General features: G+C 37.5%; 1 protein-coding gene across 1 annotated transcript in view; it reads right to left on the reverse strand.

Moving 5' to 3' along the window:
• Positions 1-20,663, reverse strand: part of Cog5 (component of oligomeric golgi complex 5) — a 300,848-nt gene that overhangs the window by 258,881 nt on the left and 21,304 nt on the right. Inside the window, exon 6 of the mRNA XM_052185982.1 lies at positions 1,855-1,975. Within this exon, the coding sequence (XP_052041942.1) occupies positions 1,855-1,975 (121 nt within the window). The remainder of the gene's footprint in view (positions 1-1,854; positions 1,976-20,663) is intronic.

The raw sequence follows: 20,663 nt of genomic DNA on the forward strand, positions 1-20,663 counted from the left end.
AAAAGTTGTAAAAAAAATATGTAAAAAAAAAAAGAGCACCAATGATAAATTAACAATTAAATGCATTACACATATATACAATGAACTATTTTTAAATTTTTTAATGTTTTAAATTGAAATAGAATTGAATCATCTTCCCTTTATTTCCTCCATCCAGGCCCTCCCATTTACCCTTCCTCCCTCTCCTACCATGTTTCCCCAATTCCCAAATTGATAACTCCTATTTCTTTGACTATTATCATTACATATATGTATATGTATATCTATATCTATATATGTATATCTATATGTATATCTATATGTACGCATGAGTCCACATAAAAATCAAGCAGGTGATAAACATAAGAATAAATTTTAAAATTTTAAAATAAAAAAATGAACTTTTAAAAACACTCAAATATTACTCACTGCTTAAAAAATTAACTTTTGATATAATATAGTCCAGCAATTAAGTAGCATATTGACAAGATGAGTCTAACCAATGTCTATATTTAAGTATCACACAAGTTAACGCATGATTTGTAAAGATATTTCTCGATCAGTAAAAATATAAACATTAGAGCAGTGGTTCTCAACCTTCCTGTGACCCTTTAATATAGTTCCTCATGTTGTGGCAACCCTCCAACCATAAAATTATTTCCTTATGACTTCATAACTGTAATTTTGCTACTTTTATGAATTGTAATGTAAATATCTGATATGTGACCCAAAGGGATCATGACTCACAGGTTGAGAACCACTGCATTAGAGCACGATTTTGCAACTGAAATAGCAAAACCAGAAAAACTTAGGAAGAACACGTCAAACACATTTTTCTCGAGTTAATTTGGCATAACCATGCCATCAAGAGTAAGGAAACCACTGATATTTAAGACATACATAATCAAAGACCTGAATCCAAAAAGACTAAATATCACGAAATGTTTTCACTTCTTAAAAATTACTGGGTATCCAGTGACAACAAGAAACCCACAAAGTCTCATCAGAACCCAGGTGCTGGCCTTTTCTGTGTACTCACTAGCTATTCATCCTTCCCCTGAAAAATTATGGAACTTGAAGCTTGTTATCCAGCAAAACCATTAACTCAAACCCCTGAATTTGAAAGACCTATTTTACATATCCAAGAAACAAATGAACAAAGACATCTAAACATCACATCAACATAGGATTTAACACCTAATACGCAACCTTTCTTTGGATAGTTCTTCCAAAAAAAATCACAGCAAAGCCTACACACAAGTGTTTACAGCCACTCTATTCATAATCACCAAAAGCTAGAAAGAACTCAAATTCTTCAACCAGTGACTCAAAAGACAATACCCATGAGAGCACAGAATGTATTCTAATATAACCAACAATCTGAATAAATCTCAGTGACATTAAAAGCTGGAGACAAGAAGCCAGCCTCCAAAGGTTATGGACTTTATGACTCCACTTATGTGTCTTTATCACTAGACAAAACTATAATGATAGGAAATTATGGTGGCTGCCAGGCTAGCAGGAAGGGGTAGTCCCAACCATCAAGTGATGATAGGCATATTTTCAAGAATGGTCAAAGTGTTTTGTATCATGATTATGATCACAGTTACTCAAATTTGTATGTGTTAAAATGTATGCACACCTGTTCATTAAAAAAGGCAATTGTACTGTATGATCATTTCTAAAGTAAATAGCATTTTCAAAAAGTCTAATTTTATTCAACCTTTCTGAAGAGAGACATTGCTTATTACAATGTTACAAACAACCATTTTAAAAATCTTTAGTAGTACTTGTTGATAGTGATAACAAATGTCAGCAAATCAACTGAGTTAAACTGTCAAACTTCTACCAATTTCTAATCATGAAAGGACTTACCAAGTTCATTAAGACTCTGAGCAGCTTTTGTTATCTCTCTACTTCCTCCTTGCAGTTGTCCCTGGAGCCTCTTACTGAGATATAAGATGCGAATTATTCTCCGAAGCAAATCACAGGCAACCTATTCAAGTAACACAGTATTAGAAATGTACAGTAGCCCTATGAAATTTCATTGTGAAGCTTTCCATTCTTTCCAGATGTGAAAAGATTTGTTCAGCCTTTTGTTTCCCAGTGGATACCACCAAATAACTATATATCTACTAAGAAGAACATCCACAATTTCATATTTAACCTTTACAACAAACCTCAACTTATCCCAAATGGAGTAAATCTGAGATTGAGATACTATGAGGTCAAAGATTCTTTTAATCCTGCTCTAGATCAATGGCTAGACATTTTCAAATGTAAAGGTTCAAAAAATTGAAATACTAAGTCCAACCTTCTATGCACTTAGATGAGAATCTGTAAGGTAGTGGCCATTCTGCTTGCCGACATCCCCAGACGATGGCTTGGCTGTGCTTGGCCTCCTACTATGCCTCCATTCTAGCTTTTCTTTCCTGAATGTCAAGGAGAATAGTCCTTATAACGTCCAATTTCATTAGTCCTTAAAGGCTAAATTATATGTATCTACTTGAATTTTCCTAATGGACTTTATCAATAAATTGTATAAAGAAATAGATAAACAAAAACAAAAAACTACCACTAACTTTTATGTCACTTCCTAGTTCTTTTTCTTTCCTAAATGTAACTAAACTTTTGTTTCAAAAAAAAATTCAAATGTGTGTGCATGCTCTAATGCAGAAATTGGGTACAGTCATAGTCTTGAAAAACCTGACTGAAGTTGATTTTCCAGCCTCCACAGTGATAACAAAACAGACATGATCTATTGATCTATGCTGCTCATCACTACCATCTTTGAATAGACCCAAGACTAAATGAAAAGCAAGGACTTTTTACTAAGGAAAAGCCTAAATAAACATTTCACTAAAAAGTAAAAGCTCCAGGGGCTAGGAAAATTAACAGTTAAATGCTTGGCACACAACTTGAAGGACTGAGTCTGGATCCCCCTATCACCATCAATTCATAAAAATCTGTGTACCAGCACTGTGGGAGTGAGTCAGAAGGATTCCGAGGGATTTCTGGCTCTTGCTAAAAGGTTGAGCTCCAAGAACAGTAAAATCCATCTCAAGAAAATATGGTGGAGAGGGATTAAGAAATTCACTCAACACCTCTAGCCTAATATACACATATATACATGTGCACAAACTGCACATATACACTTGAAAATTAAAAGCTCTAAGAAAACATCACCACTAAACATTCAGGTATAACAGGCTTTTATGGGTAAATAGAAAAACAAACTATAGCGATCCCAGCCACACTCATACACTCACATAGTTCATACACAGAAAACATACATAGTCAGAGGCACTCAAATAGTAAACATGTTTGCTTAACTGCTTCTCTTATCACATACAAATTTGCACAATAGCCTCTCAACAAAATCTACTTCAGATATTTATCTTCTTAAGAACAGTTTCTTGAGTTTGTTTATGTAGTGGATTGCATTGATGGCTTTCCATATATTGAACCATCCCTGAATCCCTAAGATGAAGCCTACCTGATTATGGGGAATGATCCCTTTGATGTGTTCTTGGATTCAGTTGGCAAGAATTTTATTGAGTACATTTGCATCGATATTCATAAGGGAAATTGGTCTGAAGTTCTCTTTCTTTGTTGGATCTTTGTGTGGTTTTGGTATCAGCATAATTGTGGGCAAGGGATTACCAGGACAGAGAAGTGGAGGGGGTTGGTTGGGGAATGGGCGGAGGAAAGAGGGCTTATGGGACTTATGGGGAGGGGGAACTGGGAAAGGGGAAATCATTTGGAATGTAAACAAAGAATATAGAAAAAAAAGAACAGTTTCCAATACTCAGCCCTTTTTCAAAATAACTTTGGTGCCTGTCCACTTACAGATTAGTTAAATTTAAAATAGCATTAATAAAAATCCTCATTCAACAAGTCCTAGATAACCTAAAAGCCATTAATTCTCACCATTTTTCCAGCACACATCCCTCCCTAAAGTCAAAGTCCTATCCTTGTATTTTAGACTTTCATTAATCATAAGCCATTATAAGCCACTCTCACAGACTTACAGCTAAATGCACTTAGAACCACCACACAGAAAAAACAGGCATCAGCCATCACACACTGCCACACAACTATTCATCTCTTTGCTCCACCTGAGAGAAGCTACTAGTCTCTTTTATGGCCATAACTTCTGTAGTGATGGGTACAGTAAAGCCTTTTTGTGTCTGGCTTTGAGTGAAATGTTTTAGCAAACCCTTTACTATGTTTCGATCAATCAGTAGAGGCTGAGAAATTGTTATGAGACTGTTTAAATCTTGAAGTTCTCTTTCTCTGGAAGGCCTGTACTTGGTACTACATGAGAGCATGCAGCTACACTAATCTTGGTCCTAAGACACTCCTGGCAAACCTGGAGTTCTTAATTTTGATTATGGGTAGCCATGGTCAAAAGGGTCTGAGATTGGTGTGGGTTGTCTGCTCTGCTGAGCAGCAAAGGGCAAGATAATTTTGGTAGCTGGAACCTTTCCCATCCCTAATTAACCTTGCATGGTGTTTGAATAAAGTAATTGGAGTGAGTTAGCTGGATATCAGTCCTGCCTGAGAGGCTGAACTCTTCTGCTCCTTCAGAAAACTGAAGGCTTAATATCTTGGTGAGTTTCTCTTTCTACTGCAGCATCTATGACCAACATCAATCAATAAACCTTACTATCTTTATCCATGGATTTGTTACTGAAATAAATCAATATCTCCCTCCTCTCCAAAAAAGAAACAGAATTCCAAAAAGGTAGGGTTTCTTAACATCTACTAATGATGGCTGGTAGAGAGGGGGCATTGTTAATTTTGTGGGGTTACTTTTTGCATCATGAAAATATGTATTTAAGCATTATGAGATGTTGTGGATGGGTCAGGTACTGGGTTTTTTTGTTTGTTTTGTTTTTGTTGTTGTTGTTGTTGTTGTTTGCTTTTTTTCGGGTTTTTTTTTTTTTTTTTTTTTTTTTTTTTTGAGACAGGGTTTCTCTGTATAGCCCTGGCTGTCCTGGAACTCACTCTGTAGACCACGCTGGCCTCGAACTCAGAAATCCACCTGCCTCTGTCTCCCAAGTGCTGAGATTAAAGGTGTGCGCCACCATCACCCGGCTCCAGGTACTGTTTTTATGAACCAATCCCCTAATGAATAAAGGAGCCAATCACTGGGTGAGTAGGTGGGACTTCCGGGTTGGAAGAGAAGAAGCAGAAGAGAGTGGCTCCCTTTTGGAACTGGGACAGCAGATGTAGCTGCTGGAGTTTCCTAGTATCCTAGAATTTCCTTGCAGATCCACCACTGGAGGGATCAGATCTTAATAAGGCTTACAGAATTAGGTTTTAGTTGTTGTACTCAGAGATTGAGTTACTGTTGTTTCGGAACTAAGTTTGTATTGTGTTTTCCTTCACACAGTGGCTCGTCTGGGTTCAAAAGAGAAAGGTATGGAGGCCAAGCATGGGTTTACCTGAGGTGTTCCACAAAGGCCATGAGGGATTTGAAGCAAGTGGTTGGCCTGGTAGCAACTCACCCAGTGGGAATCTAGCAAGCTGGGTGGGGAAACTGTGGAGTTCAGAGTTAGAATCTACATGAGATAAAAACAGGTCGGCCATTGCCCACCACTGCATGGTCGCCCAGGCCACTGGGGCACAAGCATGGGAATGAGCCTATTGGACTTTTTTAATATTTCACACAGCAATGAGAGACTCTGGATTCAGTATAGCTTTAATCCTTATTGATGCCCAAATGGAACAGTTTGGCTAGTCAAAACCTCTAAGAGAGAACAACTGTACCACTCTGCATAAACCTAAGAGATTTTTCACTCATGATCTATAATTCTGAGCTGAAGTGAAATGACTGGTCCCCAGTCATTTCTGAATTGGCTCTGAAGCTCCTTTCTCACAGACCTGGCAGTTATGGTGTCAGTGTAAATGTTTCAAGATTATTTTATATATTTTATTTATTTCCTTCCTCTAACCTAAAATCAAAGATTTCTCAAAGAGACCTTTGTTTCTTTTAAGAAGCAGAATGTCAAGATCATTCTGAAACTAGGCTTGCTCATTGCTCAACTTTTTCCATAGACATGGCAGCAAATGTCAGAACTAAAAGATGGCATAAATATTCATTTGATTCATTCTAGAATACAAATAAAACATTCTCAGATTAAAATTGTGCATATACATACATATAAAATGTACATATATAAGGCTTATGATATTTTAAAATTAAGCTAAAATATCTAAACTTCATACTGATACTTTCCAATTAGATTCAGGACCAAAAGTCCATGGTGTTTAACCTATCTTCCATCTTGTATCTTAGACATTGAATGCTATGGCCCTTAAGGACACAGGAAATAATACATTAGAATAACATAAACTAATTCATTTGTTTGGTCTCACACACACACACACAAACACACACACAAGAAATAGTACCTAATTAACAAAGGCATTTGTACCATTTATACCATATAAAGAGTGACTACTGAATGTGCCTAAATTTTGCATATACTCTCATCGCATATTTCACAGTTAAATTCTACATCTTTGACAAACTATATAGTTGTTATTTCCTATACTTTATTATCCCTTTTAAGCTCAATTCTATGCTTATTACAAGTCTTTACAAACTAAACATCAAGAAACTAGATATCAAAAAACTAAATACTCTTATTTTAAAAACGAGGTACATATATAAAAAGATAATTCTCAAAAGAGGAAACTCAAATGGCTAAGAAACATTTAAAGAAATATTCAACATCCTTAACTATCAGGGAAATGCAATCAAAACTACTTTGAGATTCCATCTTATACCTGTCAGAATGACTAAGATCAATAACACTAGTGACAACTCATGCTGGGGAGAATATGGAACAAGGAGAACACTCCTCCATTGCTGGTGGGAGTGCAAACTTGTACAGCCACGATGAAAATCAATATGGCAGTTCCTCAGAAAATTGGGAATCAATCTACCTCAAGACCCAGCTATATTACTCTTGGGCATATACCCAAATAATGCTCCATTCCACAACAAAAAACTTGCCCAACCATGTCCATAACAACTTTATTCATGATAGCCAGAAACTAGAAACAACCTAGATGTCCTTCAACTGAAGGATGGATAAAGAAAATGTGGTACATGATATATTAAGTCTCGAGAGAATAATACAATTAAGTACTACTCAGCTGTTAAAAAACAATGACATGATGAAATTTGCAGGTAAATGGATGGGATTTGGTACCCTCTTCTGGTGTGTCTGAAGACAGCTGCAGTGCACCCATAAATACAAAAAGCAAAACAAGCAAACAAACAAAAAAATCATCCTGAGTGAGGTAATGCGGGCCCAAAAAAGACCTACATGTAGTCATAAGTGGACATTAGCTGTTAAGTAAAGGACAATCTACAGACTCAGAAAGACAAGTAATGAGGGGTCAATGGCATTACATATGGATCTTCCTGGGAAGGAGAAATAAAATAGACTTTGTGTGTGGAGATGGAATCAGGCAGAGGGAGCAGAAGAGAGAAGGAGAGAGTACTGGGAAAGATGACTAGAAGGAGTAGGCACAGGAGGTGATATAGAAACATAGTAGTAGAGTGGAAAGGCCCTGGAAAAGTCTACAAAAGTGACGCTAGCAAAGTCTCCTAGTAATGGAAGATACAGAGCTTGAACTCTGCAATCAGGCAAGGCAGTCAATGAAATGATTCCTAACGACATGCTGCTATAGTTCAGTGCCTAGCACAATTGTCATCAAAGAGTAACTTCTAGCAACTGATAGGAGCAGATGCAGAGATCCACAGCCAAACACTAGATCCAAAGGCAAACACCCAGCAGAAGAGGGAGAGGAAAGATTGTAGGAGCCAGAAGATGGAGGACTCCATGACAACACACCCACAGAATCAACTAGGCAGGGATCAAAGAGACTTAAGTAACAATCATGGACCCTGAATGGGTCTTAACTAGGTCTTCTTGCATACACCTTATGGTAATGTAGCTTGGTGTTCTTGGGGGACTCCCAATAACTGGAGAGGGATGTCTCTGACTTGTTTGCATGAGCTTAGGACCCTTTTTCTCCTACTAGGTTGGCACATTTAGCTGTAATATGAGAGTTTATGCCCAGTCTTTTAGTGGATATTCCTGGGAGGCATGCTCTTTTTTTGTTTCTTTCTTTTTGTTGTTGTTGTTTAAAGGGAAACAGGAGAGGAGTTGATCTGAGGGAGGTCCTAGGAGGAGTGGAGGGAAGGGAAACTGCACTTGCAATGTAATGAATAAGAGAGTCTTTATACTGGTATTTGTCTAATCATTTTGGTTGAGTGAAGGAGTATAAAAAGAATCTCTCATGTAGTGTGTAGACGCATCTCCTGTCAATAAAAAGCCTATGGCCAAAGAGCTGAGGCAGGATTAGAAGATGGGACATCCAGCAGAGAGAGAGGATTCTTGGAAATAGTCAGGTGCCATAGATTTACTCCAAATGCTGAAAGAAACAGTTGCATGAACCTTAGGAGAGGTAGCCAACCATATGGCAGGAGCTAGCCAGGGAACACAAGCCCAAGCTTTGGGCCTAGGCATTTATTCATGATATATTAAGTCTCAAGTCATTATTTTAGAGAACAAAGAAACCAGGTGGAAAACCCTATGGTAATAAGGTAGTTTGTCATGGGAGCCATATTCTCTGGTTTCTTTTATGCTGATATGAGTCTCTACACTTGAAAAGCAGTTCAACAGATGTATTAGTCCTTAAGAAACCAGCATAAAATTCAGTGGTTGAAAATTATTTCAAACTCTGTAGCTTGACAGTTAGGGAAGAATTAATGTTGTGTCCTGTGGGATCACCTCTCACTCCACTGTTTTGAGCTAAAAATTAGGCTGGCCCGGCAGAAGAAAGCACCACTGATACATCATGTGCAACGATGCTTCCATACTTGTTAGATCCACATAGCTAGTTGGGCTTCCTCAGAGAATAACGGTCCTAAGGAAGTCACACTTCTTATATAGATGTTAGCTTTTACAGAGAAGAAACCAAAGCTGCTGCAACCCTAAAAAAAATAAGCCTCAAACTAGCTTTCATAGTACCAGAAGGTGGCATACAACTTGCAAAGGAAAGAGACAACCAGTATTCTACCCAGCTATGATACATATGAACCGCATCCACATCAATGAATACCTTAATGGTTCAAAGGCCCTACAGGAACCCTACATGGAGGAGTGGGGAGGAGTGGGACCACACAAGCCTGGGCGGTCACCAACAGCTCTCTAATTGAATGTAAAGCCTGTTGAACAAGAAAGATACCCATGCTTGCTACTGGAAGCCTAGCTAACTACTCAGGTGCTAAGGAAATCATAGATAATGGAGGAGAATCTACAACCATTAATTTATTAAATCAATATAATTTCTAACAACAGTCTATAAACAATTGTCTTTATAACCACACATAAGTGTGGCCTTCATTCTCTGGGCAGCAGATGGAAATGACTACAGAAAACTACAACGAATCAAAATGCAAAGTTGTAAACCTAGTCCCAATGGACACATTTACAAAACACTCCTATACCTAAAACTCAGAGAACATTGCAGAAGAGGGGGCAGAAAGATAGTAAGAGCCAGTGCATCAGGATGTTTGCTGTGAGACTGTATCTCCTAGTAACATGCCCATAGGGCTTACCAACTCTACTATCCAAACATGAGCTGAACAAGAATAACATCAATGAACAGGCCAAACTAGACAAGGAAAAGCCCACAAGGCCTCAACCCTACACAAACAATTATAGGCAAATGGGATAAGCAGGGAGCAGGAGAGGGGCTCTTCCCCAGAAAAGAGCACACCAATTGATTGTCCAGTGCAAAAAGGTCAGCCCCAAACACATACATAAGTGACATTATATGGACACAACAGGTGATATTTAGGAATATGTATGTAAACAAGAATACATAAATGCACACAATAACAATGAAAAAAGAGGCCATTAATTTGAAGGTAAGCAGAGAGGGGTATATGGAATGCTTGAAGAAAGGAAATGAAAGGGAGAAATGTTGTACTTAAATTAAAACCTCAAAAATAAAAAGCAGGTCTATGAGCAGATCTAAAAATGGAAATAAAAACAATAAGAGAGAGACAACTCTGAAGATAGAAAACCTTGGAAAGAATTCAGGAGTCATAGATGCAAGCATCATCAACAGAATACAAGAGATAGAAGAGAGGATCTCAGGTGCAGATGATACTATAGAAAACATTGACACAACAGTCAAAGAAAATGCAAAATACAAAAAGCTCCTAACCCAAAAAATCCAGGAAATCCAGGACACATTGAGAAGACCAAACCTAAGGATTATAGGTATAAGAAAGCGAAGATCCCCAACTTAAAGGGCCAGTAAATATCTTCAACAAAATTAATGAAGAAAAACTTCCCTAACCTGAAGAAAGAGATGCCCATGAACATACAAGAAGCCTACAGAACTCCAAATAGACTGGACCAGAAAAGAAGTTCCTCCCATCACATGATAGTCAAAACGCCAAATGCACTAAACAAAGAAAGAATATTAAAAGCAGTAAGGGAAAAAGGTCAAGTAACATATAAAGGCAGACCTATCAGAATTACACCAGACTTCTCACCAGAGACTGTGAAGACTAGAAGATCCTGGGAAGATCACATACAGACCCTAAGATAACACAAATGCCAGCCAGGCTACTATACCCAGCAAAACTCTCCATTACCATAGATGGAGAAACCAAGATATTCCATGACAAAAACAAATTTACACAATATTGTTCCACAAATCCAGCCCTACAAAGTATAATAGATGGAAAACTCCAATACAAGGAGGGAAAACTACACCCTAGAAAAAACAAGAAAGTAATCTTCTTTGAACAAACCCAAAAGAAAATAACTACACATTATATATAACAAATAACATCAAAAATAACAGGAAGCAACAATCACTATTCCTTAATATCTCTTAACATCAATGGGCTGCTAAGAGGAAAACTCATAACTCCAAGTGCCTATAAAAAGAAACTGGAGAGAGCATACACTAGCAGCTTAACAGCACATCTGAAAATCTAGAACAAAAAGAAGCAAATACACCCAAGAGGCGTAGACAGCAGGAAATAATCAAACTGAGGACTGAAATCAACCAAGTAGAAACAAAAAGAACTATACAAAGAATCAATCAACACAATTGATAAACCCTTATCCAGACTAACCAGAGGGCACAGAGTCAGTATCTAAATTAATAAAATCAGAAATGAAAAGGGAGACATAACAATAGAAACTGTGGAAATTCAAAGAATCATCAGATCCTACTACAAAAGCCTATACTCAACAAAACTGGAAAAGCTGGATGAAATGGACAATTTTCTAGACAGATACCAAATACCAAAGTTAAATACAAAAGTTAAATCAGGATCAGATAAACCATTTAAACAGTTCCATAACCCCTAAAGAAATAGAAGTAGTCATTAAAAATCTCCCAATCAAAAAATAGCCCAGGACCAGATAGGTTTAGTCCAGAATTCTATCAGACCTTCAAAGAAGATCTAACACCAAAACTCTTCAAACTATTCCACAAAATAGAAACAGAAGGAACATTACCCAATTCATTCTAGGAAGCCCCAGTTACACTGAGTATTCTCCCTTGGAGATGCAATGGTTTCTGTCTAATCAGGAACATGGCACAATTTCCTTTCATAGAGGACTTTTTCATACAAGATTTTTTTCTACTCCTATCATGTTTAATGTTCCAAATAGATTTTAAAAACTGGTTGAGGGAATATTACTTTAGCTTCAGAAAAATATCGTGTATATTTAAGAGGCATTTAACTATTATACATTATTTTGATGACTTTAAAAAATGTCAATATTGAGTTGTATATTTTAAAATAAATTTTATGCCGGCAGTGGTGGCACATGCATTTAATCCTAGCACTTGGGAGGCAGAGACAGACGGATTTCTAAGTTCAAGGCCAGCCTGGTCCACAGATTGAGTTTCAGGACAGCCAGAGCTACACAGAGAAACCCTGTCTCAAAAGATGAATAAATAAATAAATAAAAATTAAAAAAATAAAATAAAATAAAAGTTTTATTAGTTTAATAAAAAAGACATTAAGGAAAAAAGTATAAATAAGGTCTTTTTTATTTATTTAAAATTAGGAGACTTTATTGCCAGTTAATTTTCTTTATAAAATTTGAAAGTAAACTTTCAAGGATTAAAAAATACTATCAAAAGTTTGAATATATTATACAAAGAAAGGACAATATTAAAAATAATATATCAGTACTTTTTTGAAAAAAAACTAAAAAAAAAATTGTTTTCTTATATACTTTTAAATTAAAAACAAGATTTAATAGCCAAAACATATAAGATTTAAAATTTTTAAAACCGAAATAACTAACTCAAAATTATTTTAAATATAAAGGATATATGAATCAAATCAACAAGCCCTACTATATTTTTTAAAGCATACAGGTAGTTTTAAAAGCATATATGTTAAAAGTTTTAAACCTTAAATTTTCATTGACTCTTTAAAATTTAAATGTTCAATGTAAAAGATTATACACTCTTCAAACTTTTTCTGAAAAAACTAAAGCAATTCATAAGAAAACAATATTACTAAAGTGAATTAAGATAAAGATAGTCCTTGGGATGGTAATTAAATTCAACTGATGTATTCATGTATATAAATGAAGCCAAAATCTTCTACTTTAGGAAAGAAAAGCCTTTCTGGGAAGAGACTGAAATGGAAGTGGGGGCAGGAGAGAAAGGTATAAAAAGATATTTTCTTCTAATTGGTGACATAATCATAGGAATTTTATTCTCAAGGCAAAAAATCCTTCATAGCTACTTCCTTCTTCCTTTCCTATACCACATACACTTAAACTAACTTGGAACTCAAGCAAGAGATGGGTTAAACAAGAACATCAGTTTTCCCAGTGTTTAAAATGTAAGCACAGTAAACAGAGTATGATTACAAACCTAAGCTCATAAAGAGCCCCCCAGGCACAGAACCATTTAAAAGAACCCAGATGTCCCTCAATGGAGGAATGGATACAGAAAATGTGGTATATTTACACAATGGAGTACTACTCAGCAATTAAAAACAATTAATTCATGAAATTCTTAGGCAAATGGCTGGAACTGGAATATATCATCCTAAGTAAGGTAACCCAATCACAAAAGAACACACATGGAATGCAGTCACTGATAAGTGGATATTAGCCCAGAAGCTCTGAATACCCAAGACATAATTAACATATCAAATATCCCCAAGAAGAAGGAAGGAGAGGGCCCTGGTCCTGGAAAGGCTTGATACAGCAATGTAGGGGAGTACCAGGACAGAGAAATGGGAGGGGGTGATTAGGGAATGGGCAGAGGGAAGAGGGCTTATGGGACTTATGGGGAGGTGGGAACTGGGGAAAGGGGAAATCATTTGGAATGTGTAAAAAAAAAAAAAAGGCAACAGGTTCCTAAGACAGACTTCCTTAGCACAGCATTATTGCAGCATGGTTGGTGTACAGACTTCTCAAGCATCTCCAACTACTTTCCTTCCTTCCTTCCTTCCTTCCTTCCTCGTGGTGATCTAGAGATATCTGTATCATTCAATCATCACCTTCTCTTGGGCACCCCAGTATTATCTCTGTATGGACTGTGTCCATACACTGAAATGTGTTTGTCTCTTCTTTTTCTGGCTGTTAGATACATCCTTTACTGTTTCTCATGTTAAGGGAAATAATCCCAATTTTACAAAGAACCTTCTACTTCGATGCCCAATTTCTAACTAGGGACAATTTAATTTATAGTCTTAAGAAGAAAGTTGATTTTCCTTTGCACTACATCCAGCCTCAACACTGAAGAATAGGTCTTCAAAATAATTCTCCAGCTCAATCTGTTCGCTAAATGGAAGGAGAGTAATGCAAAACTCCCTATGTCCAGGTTTTTATATCCAGATTGGAAACTGAGAAACTGCTTCTAGGTTTGTGTAACTTCCAGATACACTGAATAACTCCTATCTCCAATCAATATCTTGTCAGTAAACTTCCTGTACCTCTGCCATACCTTCTACAAAGATAGGAAAGCCGATGGAACCATCCACCATCTCCTCACCAACTGCCACTTGTTCCATCCTGACTCTTTCCCTTCGTTCCTTCTCTCTCCTGACTATTCCCACATGAAGTAAGTACCTTTTCCTCTCTGCCCTCCAGACCAGCCATCTAGCCAGTCTCATAGGATGCACAGTCCAAGAGAGTGAGGTCAGGAAACAGGTAACCAACCCCAATCAAAGAAATGTGTTCTCATTACAGGACACATTGAATGGACACGTAGACAGTATCAGAATATATTCCCCTTTACAGTGACAGACATGGTCCAATTTAAGGACAATTTTGATGGAATCTCATAAATCCATAATGGATTCTGAAGGGGCTCTGGAGAGCTCAAGCACTGCAAGCATTGTTCTGGCTGGGCCTTGCCCTTCTCCCCTATTCCATCTACCTTGCTAAAAAACTGTTAGATTATATTCCCAAAGCTAGCTGCCAAGGTCTATTCCCTTATTTGGCCATTTCCTCCTCCTGAGCCTGACTGCCAAGGTCCAGCTATCAAAGGACTGAAGTATAGCAATCAAAAGCCCACTTTGACTCACCTAATTAACATGCCCAATCAAGATTAAACACCTCATTATAATGTGGCATTTCCCCTTGTACCTTTATAAACTGCCATTTTCCTGTGTGTCTCCTCCCTGAGAGGCAGTCCTTTGTCCCTCCAGGACCACCCCTGCCCCCTTCTCTTGCTCGCTTCCCCTCCTCCCTTGTCTGCTGTCTCCTCTCTTACCTCTTACTCCCTTGCCCTCTGTTCAGCTGGGGCATTCTAACCTATTTTAACACCAACCTCCCTTTTATCTCTTCTTAAAAATTATACATGCAAGGTCATTTGCTGCCATTTTTCTGCCTGAGTCAGAAAGCAGCCTCTTTAACCTTTCTTCCCCATTTAATAAAGGATCTCTCTGTGAAGACATGTGTTTGGGAGTGGTTTGTGCCTAATCCTGGGTTCAAAAGGGAACCATCAATGTGTGGGGGTCTCCTTCAGACCCAAGGATGAATTCTTTCATGTGAGCTTCATGCCTGTCCCCATCTTAACAGGAAGTCATCGGGATATTGATTTATTGATACTTCTGATGAAAAGGAGTGAATTCTTCAGAAGCTATTGAAGTAGCTGGTAAGCTAGGAGTTAACACCTTAATTCAAAATGTCTAAATACCTGGGAAGATAAAATGGTCCTCACACAGGTCCCAGTTGGAACTCCAATGACCTTATTCATAGAGCTAGTAAAGAAACTAGGCAAACTGCCTCTTGCAACAGAAAATGAGAATTCTACTTGAAGTTGTCAGTTCTGACGGAGTCAAAGAGAAGAAAAAGAATACTATGATTTCTCAACCACATATTAAGTCCTTCTGAAAATTATAAATACCAAATCAGAATTGGTGGAAACATGAGACTTAATAGCTATAAATTTTATTATAGAAGCTGCCCCAAATATTTAGAGAATGTTACAAAAGCCTACACTAAGGTATGTAATGCCATTTTAGATAGTAGTAGACAAGGAACTTGAGGCTACAACAACAGAAAAAGTAAGAGGGAGACGACAAAAAAAGAAAAAAAGCACTGGGCAGTGGTGGCGCATGCTTTTGATCCCAGCACTTGGGAGGCAGAAGTAAGTGGATTTCTGAGTTCGAGGCCAGCTTGGTCTACAGAGTGAGTTCTAGGACAGTCAGGGTTACACAGAGAAACCCTGTCTAAAAAAACAAAAAACAAAAACAAAAACAAAAACAAACAAAAAAAAAAAAAAGCAAGAAGCAGATAGGAGAAGAAAAAGCAGCTATGCACTGATTCACAGTAATCCACAAAACTTCAGAAAACATACTCAATGAGATTTATGCCACACCAATCAGAACCAATGTACATATAGCTGAAAGGTGGAGCACTGAAAAGGAACTATTCTGAGTAGCCCTGAAAGAGCCAGCATCCTCGGCACAGTCTCCCAAGAGGGAGCCTCCATGCGAAGGCCCAGAGGGTCTCTTCGCTCCACTGCAAGCACAGTATCACATTAGTGAAGCCACAGTAACAGGTAACATGGCAGGCAGGAAGAACGAATACTTATCGGATCCTGAAGCTGCCTTACCTTTCCTAACCCAACTCTCTGGCCATTTGTCTGAAGCCAGCTACCCAGTAACAGACACAGGGAGGTAGCCTAGGGAAGGTGATTTCCTTTTCTCTTCAGTGGTAAGGCAAGTTCTACCACCATTACCCATTCCCTCCAGCACCCATGCTGGGTGTCTCTATCTCCCTGAAGGAAGAACAGAGAGAGGTATATTTCTACAGAGCCAGAGCAAAGTGGCATCTAGCATTCTTCCTTAGTACTCATGGCACTGGACTTCAGCATGTCCCTGAAAACACAAACAGTTCCAAGGGATGGTGCCACACACCTGTGCATGCAGGCTGTACAAACTGGATTCAGTGAACTTTAAAAATATATATATTTTAAACAGGACAGCAAAGTAAAAAGGGTATCTGTTAGGCAGCTCTAGGAAAGAGAAGGAGAAGTGGGAGTGGATGTAATCAGGATACATTGTATGCATGTGTTGAATCACCAAAAAATAACTTCCATCACCTGGGCCTCTACCCCTTCATGAGCAAGCATAGACACCTGTATATACCACAGGCACAACAAATTTTCCCACTTATAAAAACAATATGAAAAATAAAGATAAAGACATGAGACCACCATCCCCTGAGCTCCATATTCTGGCCCATAAACTGCCATTTGTTCTTGGGTCCCCAACCCTGCAAACAGCCTCCAACTGCACCCTGTTCCCTGGGGCTTCATATCCCAGCACATAACTCGGCATATTTCTGTTTTGTCAGAGGCCATTCCATACTAGGAAACCCAGAGACCAAGCAGGAACCCAGAACCCCAGAGGTGACACAGATACTTGGAAGCCCAGAGGAAATGTTGGCATCCAATACCCCAAAGGTCACACACATCACAAAAAACCCAGCAGAGATATCTTATAGGACCTGAAAACTCACTGGTAACCAGAACCCCAGTTCACTCAGAACAGAAGAAGCAAAAACTCATACATCCAAAAAGCATCCAACAAAAATAAACTCAGAAATCAGCACCTAAACCTATACTAACCCCAAAACAGATGACTAGAGGCCAGGGCAATACAACACCACCAGAGTCCAACAAGTCTACTGCAGCAAGCCCTGGATATGCTAACACAACAGAAGCACAAAAAAATGCCCTTAATTCCAATCTTATGGAGAAGATGGGAGGACCTTTAAAGAGGAAATTAATAAATCCCTTAAACAAATGCAAGAAAATGCAAACAAACAGGTAAAGTCAATGAATGATGCTTTTCAACATCTGAAAATAGGAATAGAAGCCATGAAGAAAACACAAACAGAAGAACCCTAGATATGAAAAATGTAGGTAAGTGAACAGAAACTACAGATGCAAGGATCACCAACAAAATACAAGAGATGGAAGAGAGAATCTCAGGCATAGAAGATATGATAGAAGAAACTAATACATCAGTTAAAGAAAATGTTAAATCTAAAAAGTTCCTGAATCAAAACATCTGTCTGGAACACTAGGAAAAGACCAAATCTAAGAAAAATAGGAATAGAGGAAGACTCCCAGCCCAAAGGCCCAAAAAATATTTTCATTAAAACCATAGAAGAAAATTTCCCTAACCTAAACAAAGAAATGCCTATAAACATACAAGAAGCTTACACCAAATAGATTGGACAAGAAAAGAAAGTGGCTCCCCACCCCATGTATAAATCAAAACACTAAAGGTGCAGAACAAACAATAAATATTAAAAGCTACAAAAGAAAAAAGCCAAGTAATACTCAACTTCGCAGTAGAGATTCTAAAAGCCAGAAGGCCCTGAACAGAGGTCTTGAAGACTCTAAAAACCCACAGATGCCAGCCCAGACTACTATACCCAAGAATACTTTCAATTACAATAGATGGAGAAAACAAGATATTCCATGACAAAATCAAAGTTAAACAATATCTATCCACAAATCCATCTCTACAGAAGACACTAGAAGTAAAACTTCAACCCAAGGAGGTTAACTACACCCAAGAAAACAGAGAAAATAATTTCACATCAGCAAAACCAAAAGGGAAGTGTGTGTGCACACACACACAATACACACACACACACTGCTGCCACTGCCGCCACCACCACCACCACTACCACCACCAGATAATAACAATCATTGACCATTAATATCTCACAATATCAATGAACTCAGTTCCCCAATAAAAAGACACCAGCTAGCAGAATGGATGTGAAAACAAGATCCATAATTCTGCTGTATACAAGAAACACACCTCAGCATCAAAAATAAACATTACCTCAGAAAAAGGGCTTAGGAAAATTAGGAAAGTAAATATACCCAAGAAGCAAGCTAGTATAGCCATCCTGATACTTAAAAAAACAGATGTCCAACCAAAATTAATCAAAAGAGATAGTGAGGGACACCACATTCATCAACAGAAAAATCTACAAAGATGATGTCTCAGTACTGAACAATTTTGTCTCAAGTGCAAGGGTTCACATATTTATAGGAGAAACAATAGTAAATCTTATATCAAACCCCACAAATCAGTACTGGAAGACTTCACCACACCATTCTCACCAATAGACAGGTCATCAGACAGAAGTTAAACAGAGAAATAATGAAACTAACAAATGTTATGATTCAAATGGACCTAATAGATATCTACTGAACATTTCACCCATACAAAAGAATACACATTTTTCTCACTAACCCACAGAGCTGTCTCCAAAACTGACCACATACTCGGTCACAATAGAGACAAGAAAACTGAAATAACCCCCTATATCTTACCAGACTACGAAGGATTACAAACTCATAAAAACTGAACAACTCCTGTATGACCTGAATGACCACTGGGTCAAGAAAGAAATAAAGAAATTATAAGATTTCCTAGAATTCAATAAAAATGAATGCACAAAATAATGGGACACATGAAAGCAGTGCTAAGACGAAAGTTATTTAGTACCAGATACCTTCATTAAGAAATTAGATCACATACTAGCAACTTAACAGAACACTTGAAAGCTCTAGAACAAGCCAGGCAGTGGTGGCGCACGCCTTTAATCCCAGCACTTGGGAGGCAGAGGCAAGTTTCTGAGTTCAAGGCCAGCCTGGTCTACAGAGTGAGTTCCAGAACAGCCAGGGCTACACAGAGAAACCCTGTCTTGAAAAAAACCAAAAAAAAAAAGAAAAAAAAAAGAAAAAGAAAAAGGAAAGAAAAGAAAGAAAAAAGAAAAAGAAAAAGAAAAAAAAGAAAGCTCTAAAACAGAAAGAAGCAAACACAGCCAAGAGGAGTAGACAGAAGGAAATAATCAGACTCAGGAATGAAATCAATAAATTAAAAACAAATAGAACATTCAAAATAATTGATGAAACAAAGAGTTGGTTCTTTAAGAAAAAAATAAGACAACTCCTTAGACAAACTAAAAGACAAAAAGAGAATGTCTAAATTAAAAACATCACAAATGAAAAGGGGGACAAAACAACAGATGCCAAGGAAATCCAAAGAATCATTAGGTCAAACTTCAAAAACCTCTATTCCACAAAATTAGAAAGTCTAAAAGAAATGGACATTTTCCTTAATAGGTACCACTTACTAAAGTTAACTAAAAATCAAATAAACAATTCAAATAGACCTATAACTCCTAGGGAAAGCAGTCATCAGAAAATGGGGAAATCATTTGAAATGTAAATAAATATATCAATAAATTAAAAAAAAAAAAAGTCTCCCAACCAACAAAAGCCTGGGGCCAAAGAGTTTTAGCACAGAATTCTACTAGACTTTCAAAGAAGAATTAATATCAACACTCCTTAAATTATTACACAAAATAGATGCCAATTCATTTTATGAGGCGACAGTCACCCTAATACCCACACTACACAAAGAAAATTTCAAATTTCCCTCATGAACATTGATGCAAAAATACTCAATTAAAACACACACACACACACACACACACACACACACACTTGCAAACTAAATCCAAAAACACATCAAAAAGATAGCCCTACACGATCAAGTAGGCTTCATCCCATGGATGCAGTGATGGTTCAGCATACAAATATCTGTCAATGTAATCTACCACATAAACAAATTGAAAGGGGAAAAAAAAAACATGGTCATGCTATCAGATGCTGAAAAAGCCTTTGACAAAAATCCAGCTTCCCCTTCATGATAAAACTCTTAGACCAGGGATACCAGGAATATATCTATGTTTAATAAAGGCAAGAAACAGCAAGCCAATAACCATCAAATTAAATGGGGAGCAACTTAAAGCAATTCCACTAAAATCAGGGAAAAGATAAGGCTGTCCACTCTCTCTGTATCTCTTCAATACAGTACTTGAAGTTCTAGCTAGAGCAATATGACAACTAAAGGAGATCAAGGGGATACAAACTGGAAAAGGAAAAAGTCAAAGTATTACTATTCACAGTGATGATATGATATTATATATAAACAACCCCCAAAATTCTACCAGGGAACTCCTACAGCTGATAAACAACTTCAGCAACATGGCTAGACATAAAATTAACTTAAAAAAAGGGGGCGGGGGGATGAAGAGATGGCTCAGCGG

This window comes from Apodemus sylvaticus, chromosome 6, assembly GCF_947179515.1.
Source record: "Apodemus sylvaticus chromosome 6, mApoSyl1.1, whole genome shotgun sequence".
NCBI lineage: Eukaryota > Metazoa > Chordata > Mammalia > Rodentia > Muridae > Apodemus > Apodemus sylvaticus.